General features: G+C 39.4%; 1 protein-coding gene and 1 pseudogene across 1 annotated transcript; both read left to right on the top strand.

Moving 5' to 3' along the window:
- The first annotated feature begins 4,206 nt into the window (after positions 1-4,206).
- slc30a1a (solute carrier family 30 member 1a) lies at positions 4,207-19,749 on the top strand. The gene is made up of 2 exons (XM_078229828.1): positions 4,207-5,869; positions 16,988-19,749. Exons 1-2 carry the CDS (start codon positions 5,248-5,250, stop codon positions 17,890-17,892), a joined length of 1,527 nt encoding a protein of 508 aa, XP_078085954.1. The 5' UTR covers positions 4,207-5,247; the 3' UTR covers positions 17,893-19,749.
- A 3,590-nt stretch (positions 19,750-23,339) lies between these two features.
- Positions 23,340-23,469, top strand: LOC144504954 (U2 spliceosomal RNA; annotated as a pseudogene).
- The last annotated feature ends 1,346 nt before the right edge of the window (positions 23,470-24,815 follow it).

Below are 24,815 nucleotides of genomic sequence, written 5' to 3' on the forward strand. Positions count from 1 at the left end.
CTGACTTGAAACATTGGCTCTATTCTCTCTCCACTGATGCTGTCAGTCCGGCTGAGGATTTTCAAACATTTTTTGTTTTTGTTTCAGATTCCAGCATCTGTAGTATTTTGCCTTTATCTTATATGAGTGTATCAATTCTACACCCTCAATGCACTCTGCTACAATGGTGAGACCTCGACAACATGGATGAGGCAGAAGAAAAAGCTGAACTGCTTACATCTTCACTGTCTCAGATAGATCTTCAGAATTTTTTGGCAGGACAAGTCAGAGATCCTAGGGTATGCCAATTCCAGCATTTACTCACTGCAAAACCAACTTTACCTGTGCTGACTTAGCCATGTTCATCAGATGGATGGTGGTCATATACCCAACGATCTTTTGTATAATAAACTGGCTACTAGTTAATGATCTCCCGGCCATCCATATCTCTGCTACAAGGATATCTGCAAGTGAGATATGAAGATGGCAGACATTGACATAAACAACTGGGAAACAGCTGCTGACAACCATGATTTCTAGAGGCTGACTGTCTGGAGAGGCACTGGAGAAGTCAAGAAGAAACAGACAGCTCAACTGGCCAAGGAGAAAGCCCAAAGATAACAAAGGCTAGCAAATCCTGCACCATCTCAGCCCACCATCTCCTCTGAAGCAAATGCAACAGTGAGTGCCATGCTAGAGTGGGGCTGCTGAGTCACGCCAGGTGATTTTTAACACAGAATACACCAACATGCAAATCATTGTCTCACCAGACAGAAGGTTGCCAAAGAAAAATCCAAGACTAAAATGTCAAAGGTTAGGGTCAGTAGAAGTGGATAAGGACCACAGTTTATCAGGATGAACCTTGATCAGTATTTCTCAATAGTGAGACTAGAATCACTCTTCGGTACATATAATACATGATATGTGTTGATTTGATTTTTTGCCAGTATTCCTGTAACTTTTGTTGGATAATTATATGTTACACATGCTCACAAAGTTAAACAAATAATCAGTAAATCTATAGAAAGACCTCCTCCAAAACAAACACATTTGATTCTGCTGATACTGAGATAGTATGCCCTGATCGATGAGTAACAGAATGCACAACTAATTCTTCTGTGTGTGCTTGCTAAATTTGAAGTGGATATGTGCTATGTGAGGATGGTCTTTTCAAATCAGAAACTATATTAATAAGCCATATAATATGATAAAGTAAATGAAAATATGGCAGGCAGCAAGTCAAAAGGGTGGGGCTTCAGGGTTGTGAAGGGTAAATTTAGGATAAATACCATGGAGTAATTTTGCACACAGCCCCATTCATTACAACAGCAGGCTTTCTATTTTGTCAACAAGTGAACGTGTACAAATGCTACCTTAAGAATGGAAGGCATAGAGAAATAAAAGGCTATACAGCTAATGAAATATACTCATGCAATCTCCTGAGGGAAGGCGCTGCATGTTTTTCTCTGTGCCATTTTCCACTCCACCCAAACAAATAGATCCAGGAAAAATTCAGATAAATAGCTAATATTACATCTTGACACTAGCTTGTTCCAATGGTTCAAGAAGCATCAGCCAAGATTCTCCATTTTAAAAAATCTATTATTGGGAAAAGGAGGCTACAGAAAGATACATATAGAGTTACTCAAATGAATAAAGATCTGGCAAATGGAGTATAATTTGGGAAGTGTGAAATTGTCCATTTTGGAAGTACAGTAGAGAAGCTTGTTATCCAAATGGTGAGAGATTACAGAATTCTGAGATGCAGAAGGATCTGGGTATCTTAGTGCATGTTACTTTCATTAGTGAACCAACTGCTTTTTTGTAAATGAAATCCACCAGCTTCCATGGTCATTTTATCCAGTGCATTTTATCCAGTGCATTTTATCCAGCATCTCCACATCATTTTATCCAGTGCCAGCCAAAAACTGCTACATTGATTGAATTCAATTTTACAACTTGCCATGATGTGATTCAAACTCATATTAACAGACAGTAAATAATCTGTTTAAAATTAATGTATGATGTTAGCACTCCAGGAGTTTACACATTCTCCTTATGTCTCTGTGGGCTTCCTCCAGGTGCTTTGGTTTCCTCCCAAAATTCAAAGATGTTTAGATTAGGTGGATTAGCCATGGTAAATGCATAGGGTTATGGGGATGGGAGGAGGGGTGGGATATTCTTTCAGAGCTGGTACAGACTCGATGGGCCAAACGGCCCCTTTCTGCACTGTGGGGATTCTTTGGTTCTAAGCAATACTGATCAGAAAGTCTAGACCAATCTTGTTACAAATTGCATATCCTAATCTGTATTTATATTCTTAACTCTCTATCAAGTTCCTAATCAGAGGTTATTCCGACCTTTTTGTTGAAGGATAGCTCGAAGAATACACCCTTTAATTTGTCCTTGCAGAATGCCAATTTTGCTCGCGCTACATGACGTAGTTATTTTTGTCAGCCTGCCCAACTTATTCTCAGTTTTCGCTTTTGAGATAAACTTTTATTTAATCTTTAGCAAAGCCTAATTTAGTAAAGCGAATACAGCATCAATGTTTGGTATTCTGTTGTAGAATCTCTTACAATCCAGAAAGAGAAACAGGAAAAACTGAGATAATTTTTTTTTCTCATTCCATACTACACACTCATCAATCCTGTGATGACTTGAAAACTTCTTGTGCAATCTGCTAACAAAATGTTTCCTGGAACTTTTAAACCGCAGAATTCTTTTGATGCTCAGCCTTCTCTCGACCACAACAGGTTTAGCATTGCTTCAATGTCAGTTGTAGATTGGGTTTATCTTTTGTTCTTTTAATGGCTTCTTCTGCACTGTATAGATTCTATGGTTCTATGAAATAAATAATTTAGGAGAAAATATCTTTATACACAGAGGGTGACGCAAATATGGAAATCATAGTCACAAGTAGTGTTGGAGGGGATTTTCACAGTAACTTCATTGCAGTGTGAATGTAAGCCTACTTGTGACTAATAAATAAACTTTACTTTGTTGAAACTTCTGACATTGATGCATTTTCGGGAGGCTTGGTATCTCCAGGGGCAAAATGGTAGCGGCCCATGCAGAGTATGAACACCAGATAGGAAAACCCGTTTCTATGCTGGAGATTCCATGTAATCCTATTCATTCTTTTCCGAAATGAATGAAAAGGTGATTTAAAAAAAGTATTCCTTCCTAACTGGCGGGATGGGGTCAGTGGCGGTGGTGGGGGTGGAGGGGATAGTCAGTGGTATAAAATTGCCCAGGTTTTAGAACTGGTTTTAATCCTAAATTTTTCTGGGTAACTATTCAGGTGAGTTCTGCGCCATTCTGTCGTACCTCCTCCCCCAGCAATTAAAATCAATGGCAATCGTTATTTTCCCACTTAGCCAGTTTTCTAGCTGTATCTTCGAATTAAAAAAGTAATGGTGTCCCTGATGTAAGTATTGTGTAACTCCAAAGTTGGGTCTTAGGCTTTCAAATATTTATTCCAGTTTTCCTGAGCTTGACTAATTGCACAGCATCCATTCAACACAGGCTATAATGGTATGACGAAACCTTTATTGATCTAAACAAACCCGTCAATGCAGTTTATCAAGCACCGGATAGCTTAGTAACAATCACAATCTGGCAGAATCACTAGCATCATTTTGGACACAGCTCAGATGGAAATCAATGACCCTCGCTGATGGTCCGCCACAGGACCTGTGGACACGTAAACTTGGGCTGTTTTGCTCAGTATTAACGCTGGCTTTTGCACTCATTCACTTGGAGCTGTTCCTAGCGAAACCTACCCAGGAGCTCAGTACATCAGCTGTAGTGTCAAAGCACTCCAGTAACCCGGAGTCCCGGACGCTGCTCACCCTCCGCGCCCCTAACAAAAATTCACCACCCCAGCCCCTAACAGTGCTCAACCCTGACACCCTCTTTTATGTTTATCATTTTATTCCATTGCATCACAGTGGACGATTTAAGGAATCAAATTGACAACTTTTAATTGTGGAAGAGTTGTCAATTTGACTTCCTTAAATCGTCCACTGTGATGCAATACTGTAACTTCATTGAATGATTAGATATCGGAGCTGGGTTTGCACAGGTCAACTAAATATTCCTGAGAATGTCAAATTCAGCTGAGTACGTTGCAATCGAATTGGAGGGAAGGAAATTTGACTGTGGGAATTTTAAAAAAAACCTTTTTGTGTCTGTTTAAGAACTAAACAGAGTGAGATTGCTAGAATTCGTGAATTTATTGTATAGGCATGCAATTAATAGGTAATATTTAGCCACATTAAAACCATTTAGTTGGCATGAACCCCCAGGCTTTTTTAATTCAGTGAATCAGTTTGCCCAGCTGGTCCCAGACCATTAAGAAAATAACTAAAAATGTAAAAAAAATAAAATTTCGAAAGAATAAATGGTGCAATATCCACGCACCCGAACTAAACAGTCCTGCTAAAGTGTTCAAAACTATTGAAACATGACTTTTCTCTGATGCTGAGTCAGACTAAATGAGGCCGTTCTGGATTGGAGCTGAAAGGGTTTTTTTTCCCTTTAAAGGACAGCTGTCAATCAATGACCCCTCGGCGGGAAAGGCCAATCAGCATGGGGCTTGGGTTTGATTGACATGAGCAGCGGTCAATCGGAGTGAAGCGAAGGCGGTTTTAGCCAATCGACGCCCAGTTGAAGGTGGCCGGGGGGAGGCGGGGAGTTGGGATCAGGATCGACGCCATTGGTGGATTTTGGGGACAATGGGGAGGCGAGCGCGTCACAATCGGCGGGGCAGGCTATAGGCGGAGAGGGCCGGCCCGTCTGTTTAAAACCCGGAGGAGCGGTGCGCAGAGTGGGCGGGCCCATAGAGTGATTGACACCGGAACCGACGAATAAGGAATGAGCACCACTTAGCCTGGACCAATCAGCCTGGGCGGGGCGGGGCAGGGCCTAGGGTGGGAGCCCCCCGGGGGGGCGGGAGAGAAATGGGTCCGTGCTGAAAGAGGGAAAATACCGTGCGCAGAGCAAAAAAAATCCTGCCGGGTGCAAAAGTTTTTTTAAAATAACCGTCCGCACACAGTTACAGACTGGGTGAAACAATGAGAGGGCAGTTTCCCTGTTTTCTGGAACTTTCAGCTTAGCTCTCCCTTTCCCGCCCCCTCTTATTTAGTTTTTAAATCCCGGCCGTTATTTCAGACGTTAAACGGCCCTTTGTTCCTTGGAACCGTGAGTCTCTCTGCCCCTCTCCTCCCGGCTGCTCGCCCCGCTGTCACACTGAGGGGAAGGAAGATGGACTGCGAGCCGAACCGGGCGCGCCTGATGTGCATGCTGTGGCTGACATTCGGCTTCTTTGTGGTGGAGGTGGTGGTGAGCCGGCTGACCAGCTCGCTGGCCATGCTCTCCGACTCCTTCCACATGCTGTCGGATGTCATCGCGCTGGTGGTGGCCCTCATCGCCGTGCGCTTCGCCGCCAAGACCCAGTCGACGGCCAAGAACACGTTCGGCTGGATCCGCGCCGAGGTGATGGGCGCGCTGGTCAACGCCGTCTTCCTCACGGCGCTCTGCTTCACCATCGTGCTGGAGGCCATCGAGCGCTTCAGCGAGCCGCGGGAGATCCAGAACGCGGTGGTGGTGATCGGGGTGGGGGCGGCCGGCCTGTTGGTCAACCTGCTGGGTCTCTGCATGTTCCACGGCAGCGGCGGCGGCGGCGGGTCGTCGCACGGCCACTCGCACTCCCACTCGCACGTCTCCAGCTCGGACAGCAGCGGGCACTGGCTCCGCAAGAAGAAGAGGGCCGAGGCCGACAAGCTGTCCGGCAACGGGAGCAGCGTCCGCGACCAGGAGGAGATCAACATCCTCGTCAGCGGCAGCGCCATCAACGGCGTCAACCCCGACAAGCAGGACGTTTTCGGTACGTATCGAAGCGGTGAGCAACGACTCGCTAACGGGTAGATAACAACACTTTCAAAATTGTAGTCAACCCCCCTCTCCCGGGTGTGTGTGCTACACTCAAACCGGGCTGCAATCTCCCAGTTTGTTATAGAACAGTAGGCAAGGACAAAACTTGTTCTTCCCTTGGCCACATCACTGGCAATGTGGAAGCTTCATTTTTACTTGTATTTGCTGGTAGCAAAGTGTCAAGGCAGATGTGTTTACTAAACTCCGTGTAACCAACCCAGTGCGACGTTATGTCCGCACGAAAAATCCCAGTGATAAAAACACATTAATCCTAATGAGGGTTTCCATGTCCACTTTATTTCTGTGGCATCACCTGGCGTTTCCTTGTAATTTGCTTCAGGCAAGGGCTTAAAACAAGGCACACTACGTCTTGTTCTACAAAATCGAATATCTAACAAACATTTGGACCATTTAAAACTCTGATGTCTGGAATTGGGGCCTAGGTTAAATTTTAATGACGATTTGTAATGTACCCAATTTACAGACTAATGCCCAGTATTATGGCCGTTTGTATTCCACGAAGCACCACAGTATTCGATGCCCGATGTGTTGGTGAGGTGTGTTACACAGATCGTTTGTATTATTTTTGAATGGGATGCCTAAACCCCTAGCCCATTTGCTTCAATGCTTCCAATGCCAATTTGACGATTATGTTACAGGACTTTCAATTTGTATTGTTTTGCATTGCTCCAATACAAGACCTACGGTGTAAGCGAGGTATTGATGATGATTTAAAAAAAATCAAAACATGTATGGTTGATACTTGGTTTCTTGAGTATAGTACAAGATACCAATCCTTGCTGATCTGATTTAACTCGTTCAAATGAAGTCCAACAAATTGGCTTTGATTGCCAAAGAAAATCAATTTGTGCAGATTGAATACTAAAATGTACATTTGAATGTATAGTTTTACCTGTAAGCTACATGCATTTATGAGAATTATTTTTGAGGATAGTGGGAAAAAGGTAGTTGTTGCATAGTACTTTACAACACACAGCAAGGCCATTTGACTCATTAGAGCTATGTTCCGCCAAAGTCCTTTTCCATCTTACTTCATCTGACAATGTCAACAGATCCTTCTATTTCCATTTCTCTTTGTGCACTCTGGTACCCCCTTAAATGCATATGTTATGTCTCAACACTCCTTGTGATTGTGAATTCCACATTGTCAGTATGAATAGGGTCTTCTGAATTCCTTTATTAGATTTATTAGTGACTTAAATTTGTGGCATCTAGTTTGACTCACCTAACATGAAAACATCTTATCTACATCTTCCCTTTTGAACATCAATAGGGTGTTAGCATTGCTGCCTCACAGCAGCAGGGACTCGAGTTTGATTCTGGCCTTGGGTGACTTCCCATGTCTGCGTAGGTTTCTCCCCATGTTCTAAAGATGTGCAGGTTAGGTGGATTGGCCATGCTAAATTGTCCCTTAGCGTCCAAAGATGTGTAGGATAGGTGAATTAGCCATGGTAAATGCATAGGGTAATGGGGTGGAGAGGAAGGCTAGATGGGGTGCTATTTCAGAAAGGTGGTGTCGACTTGATGGGCTGGATGGCCTCCTTCTGCACTGTAGGGATTCTTATGATCGTGATTTATTGGTGTGGACTAACTTTGTATGTGAAGACCATGATTGCCAATGGCTGATACCTGGCTCCCTTGCAGTGCCATGATGAAAATATCAGAAGCAAAAGGCACAATGGTGTGACATGATACCCACCCTATTCTCTGTGCACGAGAGTGGTATTGTTTTCTGTGAAATATTGGCTCTGCTTTAAGTCAACAATATTTTTGAAAATATTCCATAATCAGAGGGGTACAAGCAGTGTGATGGAACCTTTTTAGTTAGATGTCACCAATTTGTCTGAACTTGTATGGGTTGACTCAGTTATTAGCACTCGTTGAGTCATGAAATTCTGGTTCCAAGCTCTGCTGCACCATTGAAGATGCCATTCTTCTACCTGGGTGCATGTAAAATATTCCATAGTACTATTCATAAAAAAGAACAAGTGGTCTTAGTCAAAATTCATCTCTTAACTATCATCATCAAAACAAATCTATTAACAACAGGTCATTTTTTTCATTTGCCTTCTGTGGGACTTGCTATGTGCAGTTGACTGCAAATGGTTCTACATAACAATGATTACTCTTAAATGATCAATTGTTTTGTCATGAGCTTTGGGATGTCACAAGGATGTTGCGGATTTGAATACAAATACAAATTTGAATAATATTTATTTTGAGTGTAAGGTTTCTTCAGGTCATTTTTTTGGATCGTATCCACAATCAGTGGAGTACATGGTTTTGAATAGTAAGGCCACTAGAATATGGTGATTGTCAAGATCTATTATATGGCTTTACGTTGCTCTTCAAGCTGTAACATCATTGACATATATCTCTTAAAATGTTGGCCTGCTTTCCTATTGCAGCTTCCCCTTCATGTCTGATCATTTCACCATTTATTACATGTTAAATGACATAGCACAAAAGGTTATTTGGTCCATTGTGCCTATGCAAGTCCTTTGAAAGAACTATCTAGTTAGTCTCATTCCCTTTTTCCACAGCTCTGCAAATGTTTTCCTGTTCTAAATATTTATCCAATTCTCCTTTTGAAAGTTATTATTGAACTTGCTTCCGCCATCCTTTCAGGCACTGCATTCCAGATCATAATTTCTGTGTTTTTATATATAATAAAAACATGTCATTGGATTCTTTTGCAAATTATCTTTAAATGCGTGTTCTGTGATTACTAACCTTTCTGTCCCTGGAAATGGTCTCCTTATTCACACACAAAATTCTTCATGATTTTGAACACCATCTGGTCTTCCGAAACCTTTCCTGCCCAAAGGAGACCAAATGCAGTTTCTGTATCTAATCTTTCCACATATTTGAAGTCCCTCATCTCTGGTACCATTCTGATGTATCTCCTCTGTACACTCTCTTGAGGCATTGGCATCCTCCCTAAAGGGTAGTGCCCAGAACTGAGCAAAATACTGTCGAGGCCTAACTGGTGATTTATGAATGTTTAAAGTAATCTTGTTTTTTTTTACTTCATGCCTCTGTTTATAAAGCCAAGGATTCCACATGCTTTTTCAAAAATAGCCTTCTCAACTTATCCTGCCACTTTCAATAATATGTATATACAGTACACCCCAGGTCGTTCTCTTCCTGCAGCCCCTTTAAAATTTGTAACATTTAGTTTGTATTGCCCGTCTGCATTTTTCCTACCAGAATGCGTCATATTTCTGTTCTAAATTACATCTGCTGCGTCCACTTTGACAGTCTGTCAATGTCCTCTTGAAGTCAGGTACTCCCAGTATTTACTGTATTTTCATTTTTTGTGTAATGGTTTTAATAGCAAGCACTGAGGAATACCACTGTATACATCCCTGTAATCTGAAAACAACCATTCACCATTACTCTGATGTTTTCTATGTCCTTAGCTAATTTTTATCCACGCTGCTAATCTCCCTATAATCCCATGGGCTATAATTTTGTGTACAAGTAGTTCAATGTACTTTGCCCAGGCCTTTTGAAAGTCTTTGTAGTGGCTTCATCTATGATGTTACTTCATCAAAAGACTCAGTCAGGTTCTTAGTTTCATTCTTCTCCCTGCCCTAACATTTTATCAGATCTTTCCATCTGTTTTATTTTCAGCCTCCGCATCAGACAACTCCTCGTCTTCAGTAATGCCATTTTCTCCTGAACCCATTCTCCCATACTTCTCTTGATGTCCTTGTCCAGATTTCATCCTTGAACCTAATGTTTCATGCAAGCGCCACAGCCATGTGCTTAGCTACCCATCGATCTCATTATCTTATATTTTTTGAGATGTTTGAGGTTTCTATCTGTGCCAAGATGATGTGCAATCACCTTCTAATCTCCATTCTTGTGTATTCTCTGGCAATATTTTCTTGCATAAAATATTATTACATTGTATTGTGGAAAATGCTGCAATTGTAGAAGTCTTAATTTCACTTATTGTTAGAATAATTGCCTATGCTAGGAAATGCAGTGTTTGATTTGAGAGAGCATTGTTTGATTTCATTGTAGAGATTGTAAATGTGATTGAGAGTGAACAGTGTTTTTAAACTAATGGAATCATAGGATATTTCAATGGCAGTTTAAATAAAACTCATGGCACATTTTCTCAATTGGGTTTATTTCACTAACATTAGCTGCTAAATATTATTGCCTATATCTTGCTACCCAACCACTAATTTTTCATTTCTGCTAGACTGCAGAATACAGCACATTGGCAAACAGTGGTTTTGTAAATTGAATTAAAGATTGGGAAGTGAATTTGTGATATATTAACTTTTATTCTAGACGTCTAAAAGGTAAACGTAACCGTACCAAGCTGTAATCTTATTGATTTGTTCATTTTTCATTAAGTTATATTACTATTTAAATACAGTAAGACACACAGTATCTCATTTAGTACATTCCACAGTGTGTGTTCTGTTTGGTTTCTCAATGACTAATCTTGTTTACAAAATGTTCATTTGAATGTAGGCCTGGAACTGAATTGAATAATTTTTACTTTCATAAAAACAAACTTTCCTTCATATTCCTATTAGTCCTCTTCCCACTTGGGTGGCGAGATTGCTGAGAGGGAAAAGTTTATTTTGCTGTACATATGCTAATTGTTTAATATTTAAGTATAGAATGATGCATGATGTCTCAGTATCAAATGTATATTGAATTACAGTAAAATTTAAGGAAGTGGAGTTTTTCAAACCATAGAAATGTACAGCATAATAGGAGCCTAGCGCAATCCAAAATCTGCACTCCCCCATTGTCCTCTGTTCACATATCCAACTTTCTCTTAAGACATGCATACATCTGTGCAAAACATTGCATTCTCCAATTACTAGCAATGCCTCTCAACTTCCCTCCTCCCTCTTAAGAAAATTTAAAATTTGATGACCTCTTGTCTCTTCGTAAATTTTGGTTGTTTTCCTTGTAAGTGACTAGCATAATGACTGAACTCTCAAACATGCTCTGCAGAAAAGGTGTTGAAATTTTAAAGAGGAGGAAATATAGTGAACTCATTCTGCATTGTGTCAATTCTGTCAACCCTGATTGAGAAGTATGTACAATGTATGAAAGGGATTTTGTTTCTTATTCTGGTTGTGTGATGAGTCATAGCTTAAAGATAAAAGAAACTTTCAACTTCCTTGTAGGTAATTGAAGTCAGTACATGATCTTTTGCAATATCATTTGAAATAACAAAACTGTAGCCAAATAACCTGTTTTTCTACAGCTTTCTTAGCTTTATCATGTATTTTCGCAAATGTTAGAGAAGTCAACGTGTGACGCAATTCTTTAGTTAACAGTATATTAGACAAATTAAAATTATTAGCTGTAGCTCATTTAATCAAATGAAAGATTGCAGCTTTCATCTTTACAGTTGTAGTATTTTAACTGCTTTTAGCACAAATGGCTCAACGTTTTTGGGAAATTGATTGCAAATAGAAAGATATTCTAACACAATGATACAACATACAATTTTACTCATTAAATTGATACTGAAACATACAAAAGCAGTAAAAGTAAAAAGTTTATTTATTAGTCGCAAGTAAGGCTTACACTGCAATGAAGTTACTGTGAAATTCCCCTAGTTGCCACACTCTGGCGCCTGTTCTGGTCAATGCACCTAACTAGCACGTCTTTCAGATTGTGGGAGGAAACTGGAGCACCCGGAGGAAATCCACACACACGGGGAGAACGTGCAAACTCCACACACACACCCAACCTGGGAATCAAACCCAGGTCCTTGGTGCAGTGAGGCAGCAGTGCTGGCCACCGTGCTGCTCCCAAGTAGTCACCAAACTTAGATGCTTATAAGAAAATATTTTCTGCCATGCTAGAATGTTAAAGGTGAATGGCTGAGCTGATTTTTTTTTTTCATACTGTACTGGCCTTAGTGACATTGTTGTGACAAATGAACGACTGCAATTTTTTTGGAATCCATGTTTATTGCTTTGTTTTGATATGTCCTGAATGACCTAGCCATTATCCTTCCTCACTAAATCATAATCAGAAGCAGACGACAACAGTTGCATTTTGTGTTGGTCAGGTGAGTTTTATAGCTAAGTGACTTAATGAGATTGCAGTAATATTGTTTATGCCATCCTTTTTTTCCCCCCCAAGCTGCAACATGTGTTCTGCTATTTTTAAAAAAAACTTGTGACTTGAGGCTATTTGGATCCAGTTTTTAACAGAACTTCATTATTTTAAATATTATTTTTGATTTGACAAATTATCAGATAAAATTTAAGAGTGAACAAATGATGCTGTGAAGCTCACAGAATATAATTAGAGAACGAGTTGTATAAGTGTACAAAGTACATTATGGATGCAATATAAAAAACAAAGTGAACCTCTTAACAGCAATACTACATGTGTTTCACACATTCACTAGTTCGATCAAGTTGAATAAATTGAAACAGGTAACAATCTTAAAAATCTCGGTCAGAAAAAGTTGCACTGTACTTGAATCAGAAGGTGTTAAGCAACTACATAACTAACATGATTTGCAAATACTTTTTTGATGTTTCCTGACCTAATACATATGGTAACCTATGCTGCTACATTTACTACTTTTTAAAATTCTGCACAGAAAAAATAGATGGTACATAGTGAGTTGAATATGAGGGCTAATTAATTGAATGTTTCAGAGTTGCCCCAGATATGATGGGCTGAATGGTCTACTTCTGCTGTATCATTCTATAAGAGGCTTCCAACATATGATAACGCATTAACAGTGAGTTTACACTGGTATTGGATTTGATTCACAGATGCCATCAGTTGGAATTCTCTATTTCTCCAACCCCACCATCTTGATGATGGCGTGCTTTGTGACTAGCCTATTTGGTTTCAAAAACTTAATTGTTGGCTTCTCTTTAAATATTGAGTAATAGAGACCACTTTTGGTTATGTGATTTGCTAGATAAAATACAGTTGTTAATTTGTAGTGTGTGTGTATATTTATATATTAATATTTATTATAGATTTTAAGCCCACTGTGTAAAGGAAAACCTAGAATATTCAACATTTGTAGTACAGAGAAAATACATTTATCTTTTTGCTAGAGTGATCCAAAACTAATACAACTGTCCTATGCTCTCCTCCAAAATGTGCATAACAAAGCTGTCACATTGTCATTTTTAAAAATGGTTCACTAGATAGAGTACTTTAGGGGAGAAAACCTGCTCTTCTTGCCTGATTGGGCCTATATTACACCAGTTTCACACCAATATGATTGACTAGTTGTATGAAATCAGAAAGGAACAAACTCTGGCCTTGTCAAGACATCCACATCCTGCAAATTAATCTATTTAAAAAACAGAGCTATTAAGAGTGTAAATAGACTGCTTTGTCTAATTTGAACAAATAGATTCACCAACTATATGTGCATTTTCACACACTGCTTTTCTTGATCTGTATTAATAACATGGATGTGCATGGCATATTTTCAAAATTTACAAATGACAAGAACATCAAGTATTGTGAACTGTGATAGTAATAAATGTCAGGAGGACAGGCTGCTTGAATGACACGTGACAGATGCAGTTTAACACAGTGAAGTAATACATTTTGGCAGAAGAATGATGAGAGGCAGTATAAACTCAAGAATACAAGAAACAAAGAAAGTTAGGGACATACGTAGACAAGTTGTTGAAGGTGGCAGGGTAGGTTGAGAAAGTGGCTAAAAAGGCATGTAAGATCCTGGGTTTTATAGACCAGATAAGAGATACAATAGCAAGGATTTTTTGACAAACCTTTTAAAATACTGCTTTGGCCTCAACTAGTGCATTGTATCCAATTTGGGGCACTGCACTTTAAGGAAGGATGTGAACACTTTTGTTTAGAGAGAGTGCAGCAAAGATTTATGAGAATGGTTCTGGGAATGAAGAACTTCAGCTATGCGAATAGACAGGAGAATCTGGGGTGGTTCTTATAAAGGAGGAGATTTAATAGAAGTATTCAAATTCATGAGGGGTCGAGAGAGAAACTGTTCCTATTGGTAGAAAGGTCAAGAACCCAAGGAGACCAGTTAAGTTATTGGAATAAGTGCTTCAGGCAACATAAGCAAATCTTTTTTGCACAATGAATGGTTATGATCTAGAATGCAGTGTCTGAAGGGTGGTGGAGGCAGATTGAATCGTTGCTTTCAAAAGGAGATTGGAGAAGCATCTAAAGGAAAAACAATTGCAGCGCTCAAGGGAGTGGGTGTAACTGAATTGCTCTTGCAGTAAGCTGGCACTATCTTGGGTGAACTGAATAAGTACAAAAGACCATTCTATGATTCAAAGGATGTAAATATTTTACATATATTTATTGAATGCTTTTTGTAATATGTAGTATCTGACCACCTCTAAATTGGCATTTAATAGCATCACCATCACTGAATTTCACCACCTTCAATCTCCTGGGCATCACTATTGGCTAGAAACTGCTCTGGACAAACCACAAAACTGCTGTGGCTACCAGAAACACATGAGACTGAGTATTCTGCATTGAGTAGCTCGCCCCCTATTTGGCATTGAATGGTTCACCCTTATTCAGCATTGAATAGAATCCCTACAGTGTAGAAGGAGGCCATTTGGCCCACATGGCTCACCCTGACTCTTCAAAGCATCTCTGCAAGTCAGAGTGTGATGGAATACTCCACACTTGCCTGGATGAGTGCAGCTAAACCAGTACTCAAGAAACTCAGTGGCATCCAAGGAAAAGCTAACTATCGCCTCTCTAAAGATGCACCATCCTGACATTGATCTATATTGTTATTCTTTCATCACTTGGAATTATGCCAAATTCGTTGGAAATTGGAAAGAATCTGCTGGCCTTGTAAATCTGTGCTGTACTCATTCCCAGAATGTTACCAGGGTTTCTAAGATTAAGTTTACATAATCTGCTCATATTATTTGAAATAAAGAAGGTTAATGGGTGATTTTTATTTTTGAATTTTGGAAAGAATTGATAAAATAGAGAAATACTTCTCACTGGTGGGGGAATCTAGGTCAAGAAAACCTAACGGTAAAATCAGAGCTGAACATTTGGGAGAGAAGTTGCAAAATGATTCTTTGTGTGGGGTGGGCGAGGGGATATGGAACTCTGTCCCACAGTAAATGCTAGCTCAATCAATACTTTTAAATCTAAAACGTGACTCCATGTGCAAAAGGATATGAAGTTAAAGTGCAGCTTAGTTATGACCTTATTGAATGATGGAATGGGTTCAAGAGACCGGTTGTCCTATGTTCCTACATAATCTCCTACTTAACTGCTGTGGGAGTACCCCTGCTACATAAACTAAAATGGTTTGAGCAGGTGGCTTTAAACATACCACGCTGTAAGATCCATGGGAAAAGTGGTAGGGAGGGAAAGTAGCTTTTGTCACTAAGAATGATCACTTCAAGAGTAAAGGAATGTAATGAGAGATAAACAGGCAGTGGAGCCATTATGAGCAGAATTAAGAAATGGGGAATGATTTAAGGCTGTAGTGCATATTGAGAGAGGGGGGTTAACTTTTATACAGACTGGGCTAAGCAGACTAGCACACGTCTGAAATGTAGTGAATCTCTTCTGTGTTCAGGATAGCTTTCTGCAATAATGGAAAGCATGTTGTATGGGGGGAGGAGGGGGTGGTTGGTGGTGATGAATGGCTGCCACGCCCACACCCTAGCAGGGAAGTAACATCAACGGGGAGCTAATCTGCTCCATGCTAGTTCACCCCATAGCTACAACACACTGTCAGCCTATTTAGTCTGCTCACAATGGGATTTGCATCCCCCCCCCCCGCTCCCACGTCCAGTACTATGGGTTTTGGGGATGAGCTTAGCGGTGGGGCACCCACTCTCTTATATCTCCCACCTCCCCATCCCACAAACATCGTGTGTGGGCATGCAAAATCCAGCCGATTATGTCTTTGAGCCAAGAAGAAGGCATGCGTATTGGATTAGTAATCAGCCAGACTTGGTTAACAGTCTAACCAGTGTGAACATTTATTGCAAATTTATTGGTCATAATATGGCTGAGATCAATGTCGTGTTTGGACAGGAGAAATGCAAAAGAGCTACAGAGGTTCTAGATTTAAGTAAAGCTGACTTCACTTGGATACAACAGTGACTGTCTGCAGTAAACAGAATAAATCTGTTGACTGGTAAGGTGACAGAAGTTTAGTGGGAGGTGTTTAAAAAAGAATTTAGCATGATACAGAACCAGATTATACTCCTGAAAGGCGTGGGCAATTGGAAATTGAAAGAAAAAACATTCAAAGGAAGTACAGATCCTAGCAAATGGGAAAGATGCAAACAGTGGCAAAACAGACAGCAAGAATTACAAAAAAGGAAATACGAAAAGAAATTTACTGGGAGTAACGATTATCAAAATAACATTTTTACTACTACATGAGGATAAGAAGGGTGATTAGGATCAATATGGGCCCCTTGAATACTGAAAATAGTGAAATTGTCACTGAAATTTTTAAAAATGGCATGCATGCTGAATAATTTTTTTTAAAGCTATCAAGAGGAATAGATATTTGTAGGTAAAGAAATATCTTCCACTGACTGAGCTGTCTAGGATGAGGGGTAGAGCCAAACCTTTTAGGAGTGAAATGACAAAACATGCAAAGGGCGCGGGGGGGAGGTGGGAAACTTATTGATGATTGTTAACTAAAGGTATTAAGGGATGTGGGAGCAGGACAAGTGTGAATTTGGGTCACAAATCAGCTAATGATATCATTGAATGGTGGAACAGGCTCAAGAGGTGAAATGGCCTACAACCATATGAATGGTTCATGAGTTTGTATTGTAAGGTGTATCCTATGAAAGACAATCCTGAGACCAGTCACACACTGAACAATCATTGCCTGACTCTGACTGAGAGTGGAATTTATAGCAGGATCCCTGTTGTCCTAGGAGTAGTATTTTATATGGGAAATCAATAGCGAACAGTAAATTTAAAACATGATGTTATAAAAGGTGGAGAGAAGGAGAAAGAAATGTTCTAGATCTGCACTCTAAGTGTTTTTGTGTTTAATAATGTTTTTATTTCAATATAGATCTACTGAGGGACAATAGTATGGAGGGCCTGCAACTGAATGGAATTTCTGTTCTTGATGACCATCATGATGAATTTGGAGACTTTGAAGACTCTGCATCGCAACTGAATATGCGTGGTGTCTTTCTCCATGTGTTAGGAGATGCCCTGGGTTCTGTCATAGTGGTGGTAAATGCACTGATATTTTACTTTGTTTGGAACCCATGTCCTGAAAATGGCCCATGTATTAATGTGTGTCTACATGACCATTGTGTTGATCGAGAACATCTAAATGGCACACAGTCAAACATATCTCAGAATAGTGAAAATATTCCAGAAGCTGGACCCTGCTGGGTGTTGTTCTTAGACCCCACATTATGCTGTATTATGGTGTGTATCTTGCTGTACACTACTTATCCTCTTCTGAAGGAATCTGCTCTCATTCTATTACAAACAGTCCCTAAACAAATAGATATGCAGTTAATAAATGAGAAACTGCGCAACTTGGAAGGTGTCCTTGCTGTACATGAGCTTCACGTCTGGCAGTTAGCTGGTAGTAGGATTATTGCAACAGCCCACATTAAATGCCGTGACCCAACTGCTTACATGGATGTAGCAAAGCGCATTAAAGACTTTTTCCATGATGAAGGAATCCATGCCACGACCATCCAACCAGAATTTGCTTCAGTAAATTCTGAATCACGTATTTCCCTTTGTGAATTGCCATGCAAGACTCAGTGTGCCTTAAAACAATGCTGTGGCAATGGGGAGAAGTCCTCTAGCGATTTAAAGTTGGAAACGCCATCTACTCATTCTCTTGAGGTCATCAGGGAATCTCCTGAACACCCCAATATAAGGACTGAAAGAAGTGAAGCTGGCAGCAATGCAGTAAAAAACAAAGACACACAATATGAATCAGCTGTGTAAATTTAACCAACCTAACTTTAAAAGTGATGTGTACTTTAGTGACTACAAATTTTGGGGTTGTCAACTGGAATCGAATGGCATGGAATTAACCGTGGCAGATAACGCAGATGTTATTGAACTTGTTCCACTGCTCCTTGATTTATAAATGGCACATTCCAAAGCAAACTCGTGGACAGCTGATCGGAAACTACTTGAATCTGTTATCACAGCTTTGTGACAAGCAATGTGGATGGTGCATCACTGACTGTGTCAGCAGAAAAATGTATTTAATTGTTATTAAAGGCTATAGCATTTTGGGAAATTACTTAGGTTTTTCTATAAACAGTTTTATATAGATTGATGTGACAGTTGTACATCAACTTGCAAAACGCTTTGTCCCCACCAATGTGAGTTGCTGCTATATAAAACTGGGGGAGGAAGGATTGTGGTGTGGCAAGCAACCCATTAAATCCAGAGTGTTAAATCTAATAATTGGTATTACGCATGGGTAATTTTGCTTTGTGTGGTTAAAATGTGACCTTTTATCCTTTCTAGCTTGAAGATTGCATTAATTGTATTTCTCTAAATTATTAGATAGCAAAAATGTTTTTGATACAGAATGATCTGTATTAACCCTTGCATCAATCCTGTTAGTTATAAACTGGTAATTGTAAGTAATGCTTTAACACTCTGACATGCATTTGTACCCCAGCCAATAACTTTGTTTCTGCCTTGTTGAGGAATAGCTTTCCTCTGGACCAGTTTGTAAAAAAAATATACTGAAATATGCAAGAATAAGTGGTGTGGGTTTATTTCAGAAAAAAAGTCAACTGAATTTGCAGAATGCAGATTTCTTGAAGGTTGAGTGCATACTAAACAAACGAATGACTGTAGCAATGTATTGCTTAGTGATTTGTTTTTAATTTCATTTTTGGAATTTGCGACCAGAAATTCTGATTGTCCTATTTAGGATGATACACTGTTTTGTTCCAAACATATATTTTTCAGAGGCGAGAGTTCAGCAGGCATAAATACTTCAGCTATTCGGGTAGATTTTTGTAACTTCTACTTTTGAATGCTACTGCTAAGGGATGCGAAATCTGAAGGGATTTTTGTCTTTAATTTTTCTCTGTCTCAATAAAAGCATTTTACAAATAAGAGAGTTAGTATGCAGTATTTGCCACACAGAGATCAAGTACAAAAAACTGTCAAAACATCAAGGGTGCACCTCAAAGCCTCAAGACTGTCAAAACCTCAAGGGTCAATACCTCAAAGATATTGCTAGTTTGATAACCATTACTTTGAAGTTTTAAGCCAGTAGTTTTGTCGGCAAACAAAAATTCATGCAAGTTTTAAATGAGCTTAAACGGAGGTGACCGGCAGCTGTAGAAATATAAATTGATTAACTTTTGTTAAACATGAATTCTTTGTAATGGTTACCATGAATTTTGAGGAAACTGTTGGCACACTTAATATTTTTATATGATGCACATCTCCATTGAAACTTTGATAAAAGCATACAATTTCCTCAAAATTGGATCGGGTTTCAGTTTCCGTAACTTCATTGTGGTTTTTAAACCATACCTTTCTGTTCCCTTTTAATATGACATCACCTGTGAAAATTATGTAATGTTTTACTTTGAGAAGTTTGTGAATTGTTGTCCAAGTAAATTTGCAGCCATAAAACCTCTGGACTAAACCCTGAAGTATAATGCCTCCTCCCAGGACTTTGAAACTATTTCTACCTTTAAAATGTTTAAATTTAAACGAACAATGTTTTGATGCTAGATTTGAAAGGATATACTTGTGTTTTCATTCTGATTTTAATAAAGTCCAATGGGTGTATGCAAGTTTTATGCTAATTGTATTAAAACAGTGAAAAATACTTGACTGTGCAAGTAGATTGTCATCCCAAATGTCCCCAATGGGGAGACCATTTTAAACTAGCTTTGTTGGTTTACAAGTCTGCTATTGATTGTGATAATGGTGGAAATGATTTTTAGGTGATGAATGAAGTGTATTGACTGAACATTGACACACACACACAGGCTTGAAAATACTTTTCCCCAATACTCTAAAGAAGCTCAGTTAATTTTAGAATCATGGGATGGGTGGTAACGAAAATGCAAGATCAGGCTTGTTTTTGAGTTTTAAATAGACCGGTTGCAGAGTGGAAGTATTTTTGGCTCCTGAAGTCCTCATAGATTCTTTATAATGTTTTAAATGAAGGTAGCAGTTAATCTTTGGGGGAAAAAGACAGAAATATAAATTAATATATGGTCCAAATTTAATGAGGTAGAAAAAGCCAGCAAATTTCATGAAGGAAATGACACAAAATTTCAGAAAACACATTGCCCAATGGTTTACAAGAAAATAAGCACAGAAACAAATCTTTATCTTTGCATTTATTAAATGCATGAATACTTTTGTCCCTCAAATTGTTTTTCTTTGTTCATAAACTTGCATGTAAATTCTGCTTCTCCATTTCAAACACATGTAGATCTAGCTCATGAACATACGTGACTTCTGTAGCTGATTCTGTGAATGCTTCAGATTGAGCCAGCACACATCTTTACTGTTGGACATTATGTATTTGTGATGCCAATTAGAATGCACAATTTTGGTGTGAAAATCTTTGTTTTAATCTATGCATGCCTACAGCATTGAGTGGATTCTACTCTGGAGAGAGGAGGTTCAAAGAAAATCTCGAACTTAGGATAAATTTTTGAAAGTGATTTAACTTTGAAGGTATCCCCAGTAGTTAGTAGAAAAGCAGATTGATTTAGTCACCATTTGAAGATTTTGTGACATGGGATAATGTGACATTAATATTACACAAAGCAAGTACAACACTTTAGGTTTAATGTTGATAATGTGAGAAAAGATTTATTTATACATTGGTACTTTGGACTTCATTTGCATTTCCAAAATGTTTGGCTTCAAATCATCCCCTCCAAAAAACTAAAACAAAGTGTAAATTTCATACCAAGAATTCCAGTGATGCCTCTGAGGAGCATCGTTAGACCAAAATTGAAGTGCCAAATTCCTATTTAGAGGAAAATAAGAACATTCCATAGATCCCTCATACTTTGCAATGACCTGAGAGATTGAAACTATTTGTTATTTAAAATCTGTTGCAGCTTTCTCAGTCTCAGTTGGTACTAGTAATTGTGCAAACCCCCCCCCCCCCCACTGCCAAGTTACTAAGAAGAATTGATGAATTTTTGATGCCACTTGGAAATGAGACTCATTGCCATTTTAAGTTTTTTTTTGTTCAGATCACATACAATGCAATGATTTTCATTTCATCCTTGGTAACAGATCATTACAATAATTAGGCTTACTATTGACTATAGAACTGGTTTGTCAGAAAAAGGTATGAAACAAAAATATTTTGGGCACTATGCTAAACTTTGGTATGGATTGGCCTGGTTTAGAATTATTAAAAGAATGGTTAATGAAGTGCATGTTGTTTTGAAAAAAAACTGCCTCCAGGTAAGGGATATGATCTTTTACGATCCTTTGGGACTTGTTTCCATTGTGGTTTAATTAATTCTGAGATGGCTGATGAGTCCAACGTGCAGTCTGCAGACTCTGCCACATGCAGGACAGGTGATGCTTGGAGGGTTGGGTAGATGGGTTGTATGGAGGTTTGCATATTATTTCGACTTTGCCTCTGCATATTCCCAACAAAGTCTCTCAATGTTTTTGGCACCTTCTCAAATTAACTTTCGCTGTTTTGGTTGCGAACAAGCCAGGGTCTCATGAGTTGGTTGGTATATTCAACCACTTCAGGGATGCTTTGAGGACATCCCTAAAGTGTTAATGATCTTCAAGGTAGGCAGGATAAATGATCATATTTAGTGTACTGTAACCAAATTGGTAATATGGCCCTTGTGTTAATCAAGCATTGACATCTCACTATCCGCAACAGGAATGTGTTTTATTTCATGTATTTGCTTGAATCCATAAATAAATGTAAAGGTTATGTATTTCATAAGAAAACTCATACTGTGGTTGTATAGCTAAGGCAGTACTGTTTTGTTCAGACTTGAGCTAAACCTTGCTGGGATGTGTTCACAAATGATTTGGGACATGTAATTTCTACCTTTGCTGTGTATCAGAATTGCTGCTGAATGGATTTGCACAAATGCCCCGGAGTACTGAAAATGCCAATTTCTTAGAACTAATTATTCAATTTCTGTATTTACATACTTGTGTTAGGGTGGAATTAATTTTGAAGCTGGACAAACCTTTCTAATAAAAACATTTTTGGGGGAGAGTATGATCCTTGGGTTGTACGAATAATCATGTATAATACAAAAGTGCTTTTATTTAAGAGTTATAACTAAAATCAGTGGAGAATTGAATTGTTTTTTCCACTTAAGATTGTAATCTTTTCAAAATTCTTGAGTCCAATAGGTTGGGCTTGCAAACAATGTTCCAAGTTTTCACCTTCAGGTGTGCTGTGTATCCTATTAGTGACTTCAAACACTCTGTTCATCAGTTGACAAGGCTGATGTGGCTCAGGTAATGAAAATTGTATGCGTTGGTTGGAGTACAGCAATTCAGGGGTTTTAGTCAAGAGTATAAATATGTTGATAGTGCAGTGAGAAAAGCTGTAAGTGAGACAAGTATGAACATCAAATGATGTATATGTTAATCATCTAGAAGTGAATCTTGGTGTCTCTTTATTTAAAAGTAATATGTGCTACTTGAATAAATCTCACTAACGTTTTTCTTTCCAGTATTTGCTTTGTATAGACATGTGTATTTTTTTTGTTTACTTTAGTACTATTATCAGCCTAACTCTGGCAGTGATTCTGTTGCACCTTTTATTTTGTGAAAAATCTGTACACTGCTACACTCCTCAACTGGAATTTGATTGCTATTGTAAATATTGCATTTTGTAATTTTCCAAAGTTTCAACTTCGTATAGTGACAGTTTGAAAATTTCACTGTATTGATGCGTTATAAAGGTGGTCTTGACAAAATCTGGTTTGTGTGTCCTTTTTAGAAATTGCAGGTTCAGGTTAAATTTTTGCAATGCTCGCTTGAGTTTTGCTCCTTAATTAGATTAATAGAATGGGTGTCTCCATTTTTATAACTTGATATTAAGAATGATGCTAACTCAGTAATTATGGAGCATGAAATGGGTATTAAAAGGAAGTCATTGGTGGGGAGTTCATGGCCTGACAAATTGAAAAATACCAAGCTTTTGTTGATTGGATTTGTTGGCTGTTTCTAGAGTTGTTTAGAATTTGAGGGTGACATGGAAATCATCCACAGTCCATGAACAAAATACTGAACCATAAAATAATCGGAACCATTTGACAAATGACTGGAATTTGTTACCTAAGACAGGGTGCCCTTAAGTGATCAGGGTGCAAACTAATAATGCATTCTTTTGTTTGAAGTTTTAAGTCAATGTTCTTATTAATACTCATACCCTGAAGTTGCTGGTATTAATCGCTTCTCGGCCTTTTGGCTAAGATCAAGTGTAGTATCGGATCTGCACTTGGTTGAGGTCATTAGGTTACGCTGAGGCTTCATATGTTTCATATGAAGCAATTTTTAAAAGCGGCATCTCGGCCTTTTGGCTAAGATGCAAATGAGCTCAAGTCTTGGAGGAGGATCCTCCCCCTTCTCCAATCAGCTTGACTCATGTAGATCAGGCCCAGGACAGGGTGGTTTTGGTCTCCCGTCCTGTCTTGTCAGCCTGGATCTGAAATGTCTCAACTTGTTGAGACTCTGAATTGGATTTGATTTGATTGAATTGGAAAAGTATTTAAAAAAATGAAACTTGGTGTTCTGATTTAAGCAACAATATTACAAATGATTCATTTCAAACCTCCACATTTTCAAAATGTACACAGGACAAATGCGAGACCGTAAAATCTAAATAACCAAATTCACAAGTGCTGGAAGGCCGGATTGACAGGAATCTGGATTACGTTTGACTCTAAAGCTACCGGTTGGACACTTTAAAATAAGAAGTTCCTTCTCTAGATTGTTTTGTGTGTTTTTATCTTTAGTATATTAGACTTAATGGCATGGAAGGAACTTTTCAGATCAAGGTCTTCAACCTCTAGCTTCAGAACCAAATATAATCCGGTGACCTGTCAAACCAGGCCATTCAACATGAGTTTAATGGCAGTTGGCACCAACATTTGATCCTGCTCAATTTATTGCAGTAAAAAATTGATTCATATATAGGGTGGAGAGTGATTGTTGCTTCAGTTTAAGCACATTGACTTCGTCATGATTGTTAATTATTTGAGTGACATCTGCGTAACCTGGCTTAGTTCCCTCTCTCTGTGCTAGCACATGAGGGAGAAGGAAATAAAGGAGCCATTCTGTCAAAAGCTTAAACATTAGGGGGATGACTCTTCCAGCCAGTTGCACTGTTCTAGAAGTGCAACGGGCTGGGGGACATCAGCAGAGGCCGCTTAGCGGGCTCCCCATGGACGCCTGGGCCTCTGCGCGTCTTCGCAGCAAAGTTAATTTTTGAGTAATCGGCTCTGCGTCAGAAACCGGCATCTCAGACCAGGGGGGTTTACAACTGCTCCCTACTAACGTGGAACAGGAGAAAAGGGGTTGCCCCCAGGCAGTGTCAGCTTTGTCCTCTGGCACTGCCCACGGGGCACCTTGGCACTTCCCACCAGGCATTGGGCAGGGCTAGAAGTGGTGGGACCAATAGAGGGGGTGATCAGTGAGGGAGGGGGGTGCCGTGGCCATTCTGCCAGAGGATCGCTGGGAGAGGGAGGCAGAGCAGTGATTGGGGCTGGCACACGTACTGGTGGGAGGTGGGGAGGGGAATCGGGGCTTGCCCCAAAAGATCCGGGAGGCCAGCGATTGGTGGGTGGGGGGAGTTAGAGTGGTAGCGATGTGGGGTCACGGGGGTGGCCGGGAATCAAGCTGATCAGCGATCAGGAGGCTGGCAG

The sequence above is a fragment of the Mustelus asterias genome, chromosome 15, assembly GCF_964213995.1.
Source record: "Mustelus asterias chromosome 15, sMusAst1.hap1.1, whole genome shotgun sequence".
NCBI lineage: Eukaryota > Metazoa > Chordata > Chondrichthyes > Carcharhiniformes > Triakidae > Mustelus > Mustelus asterias.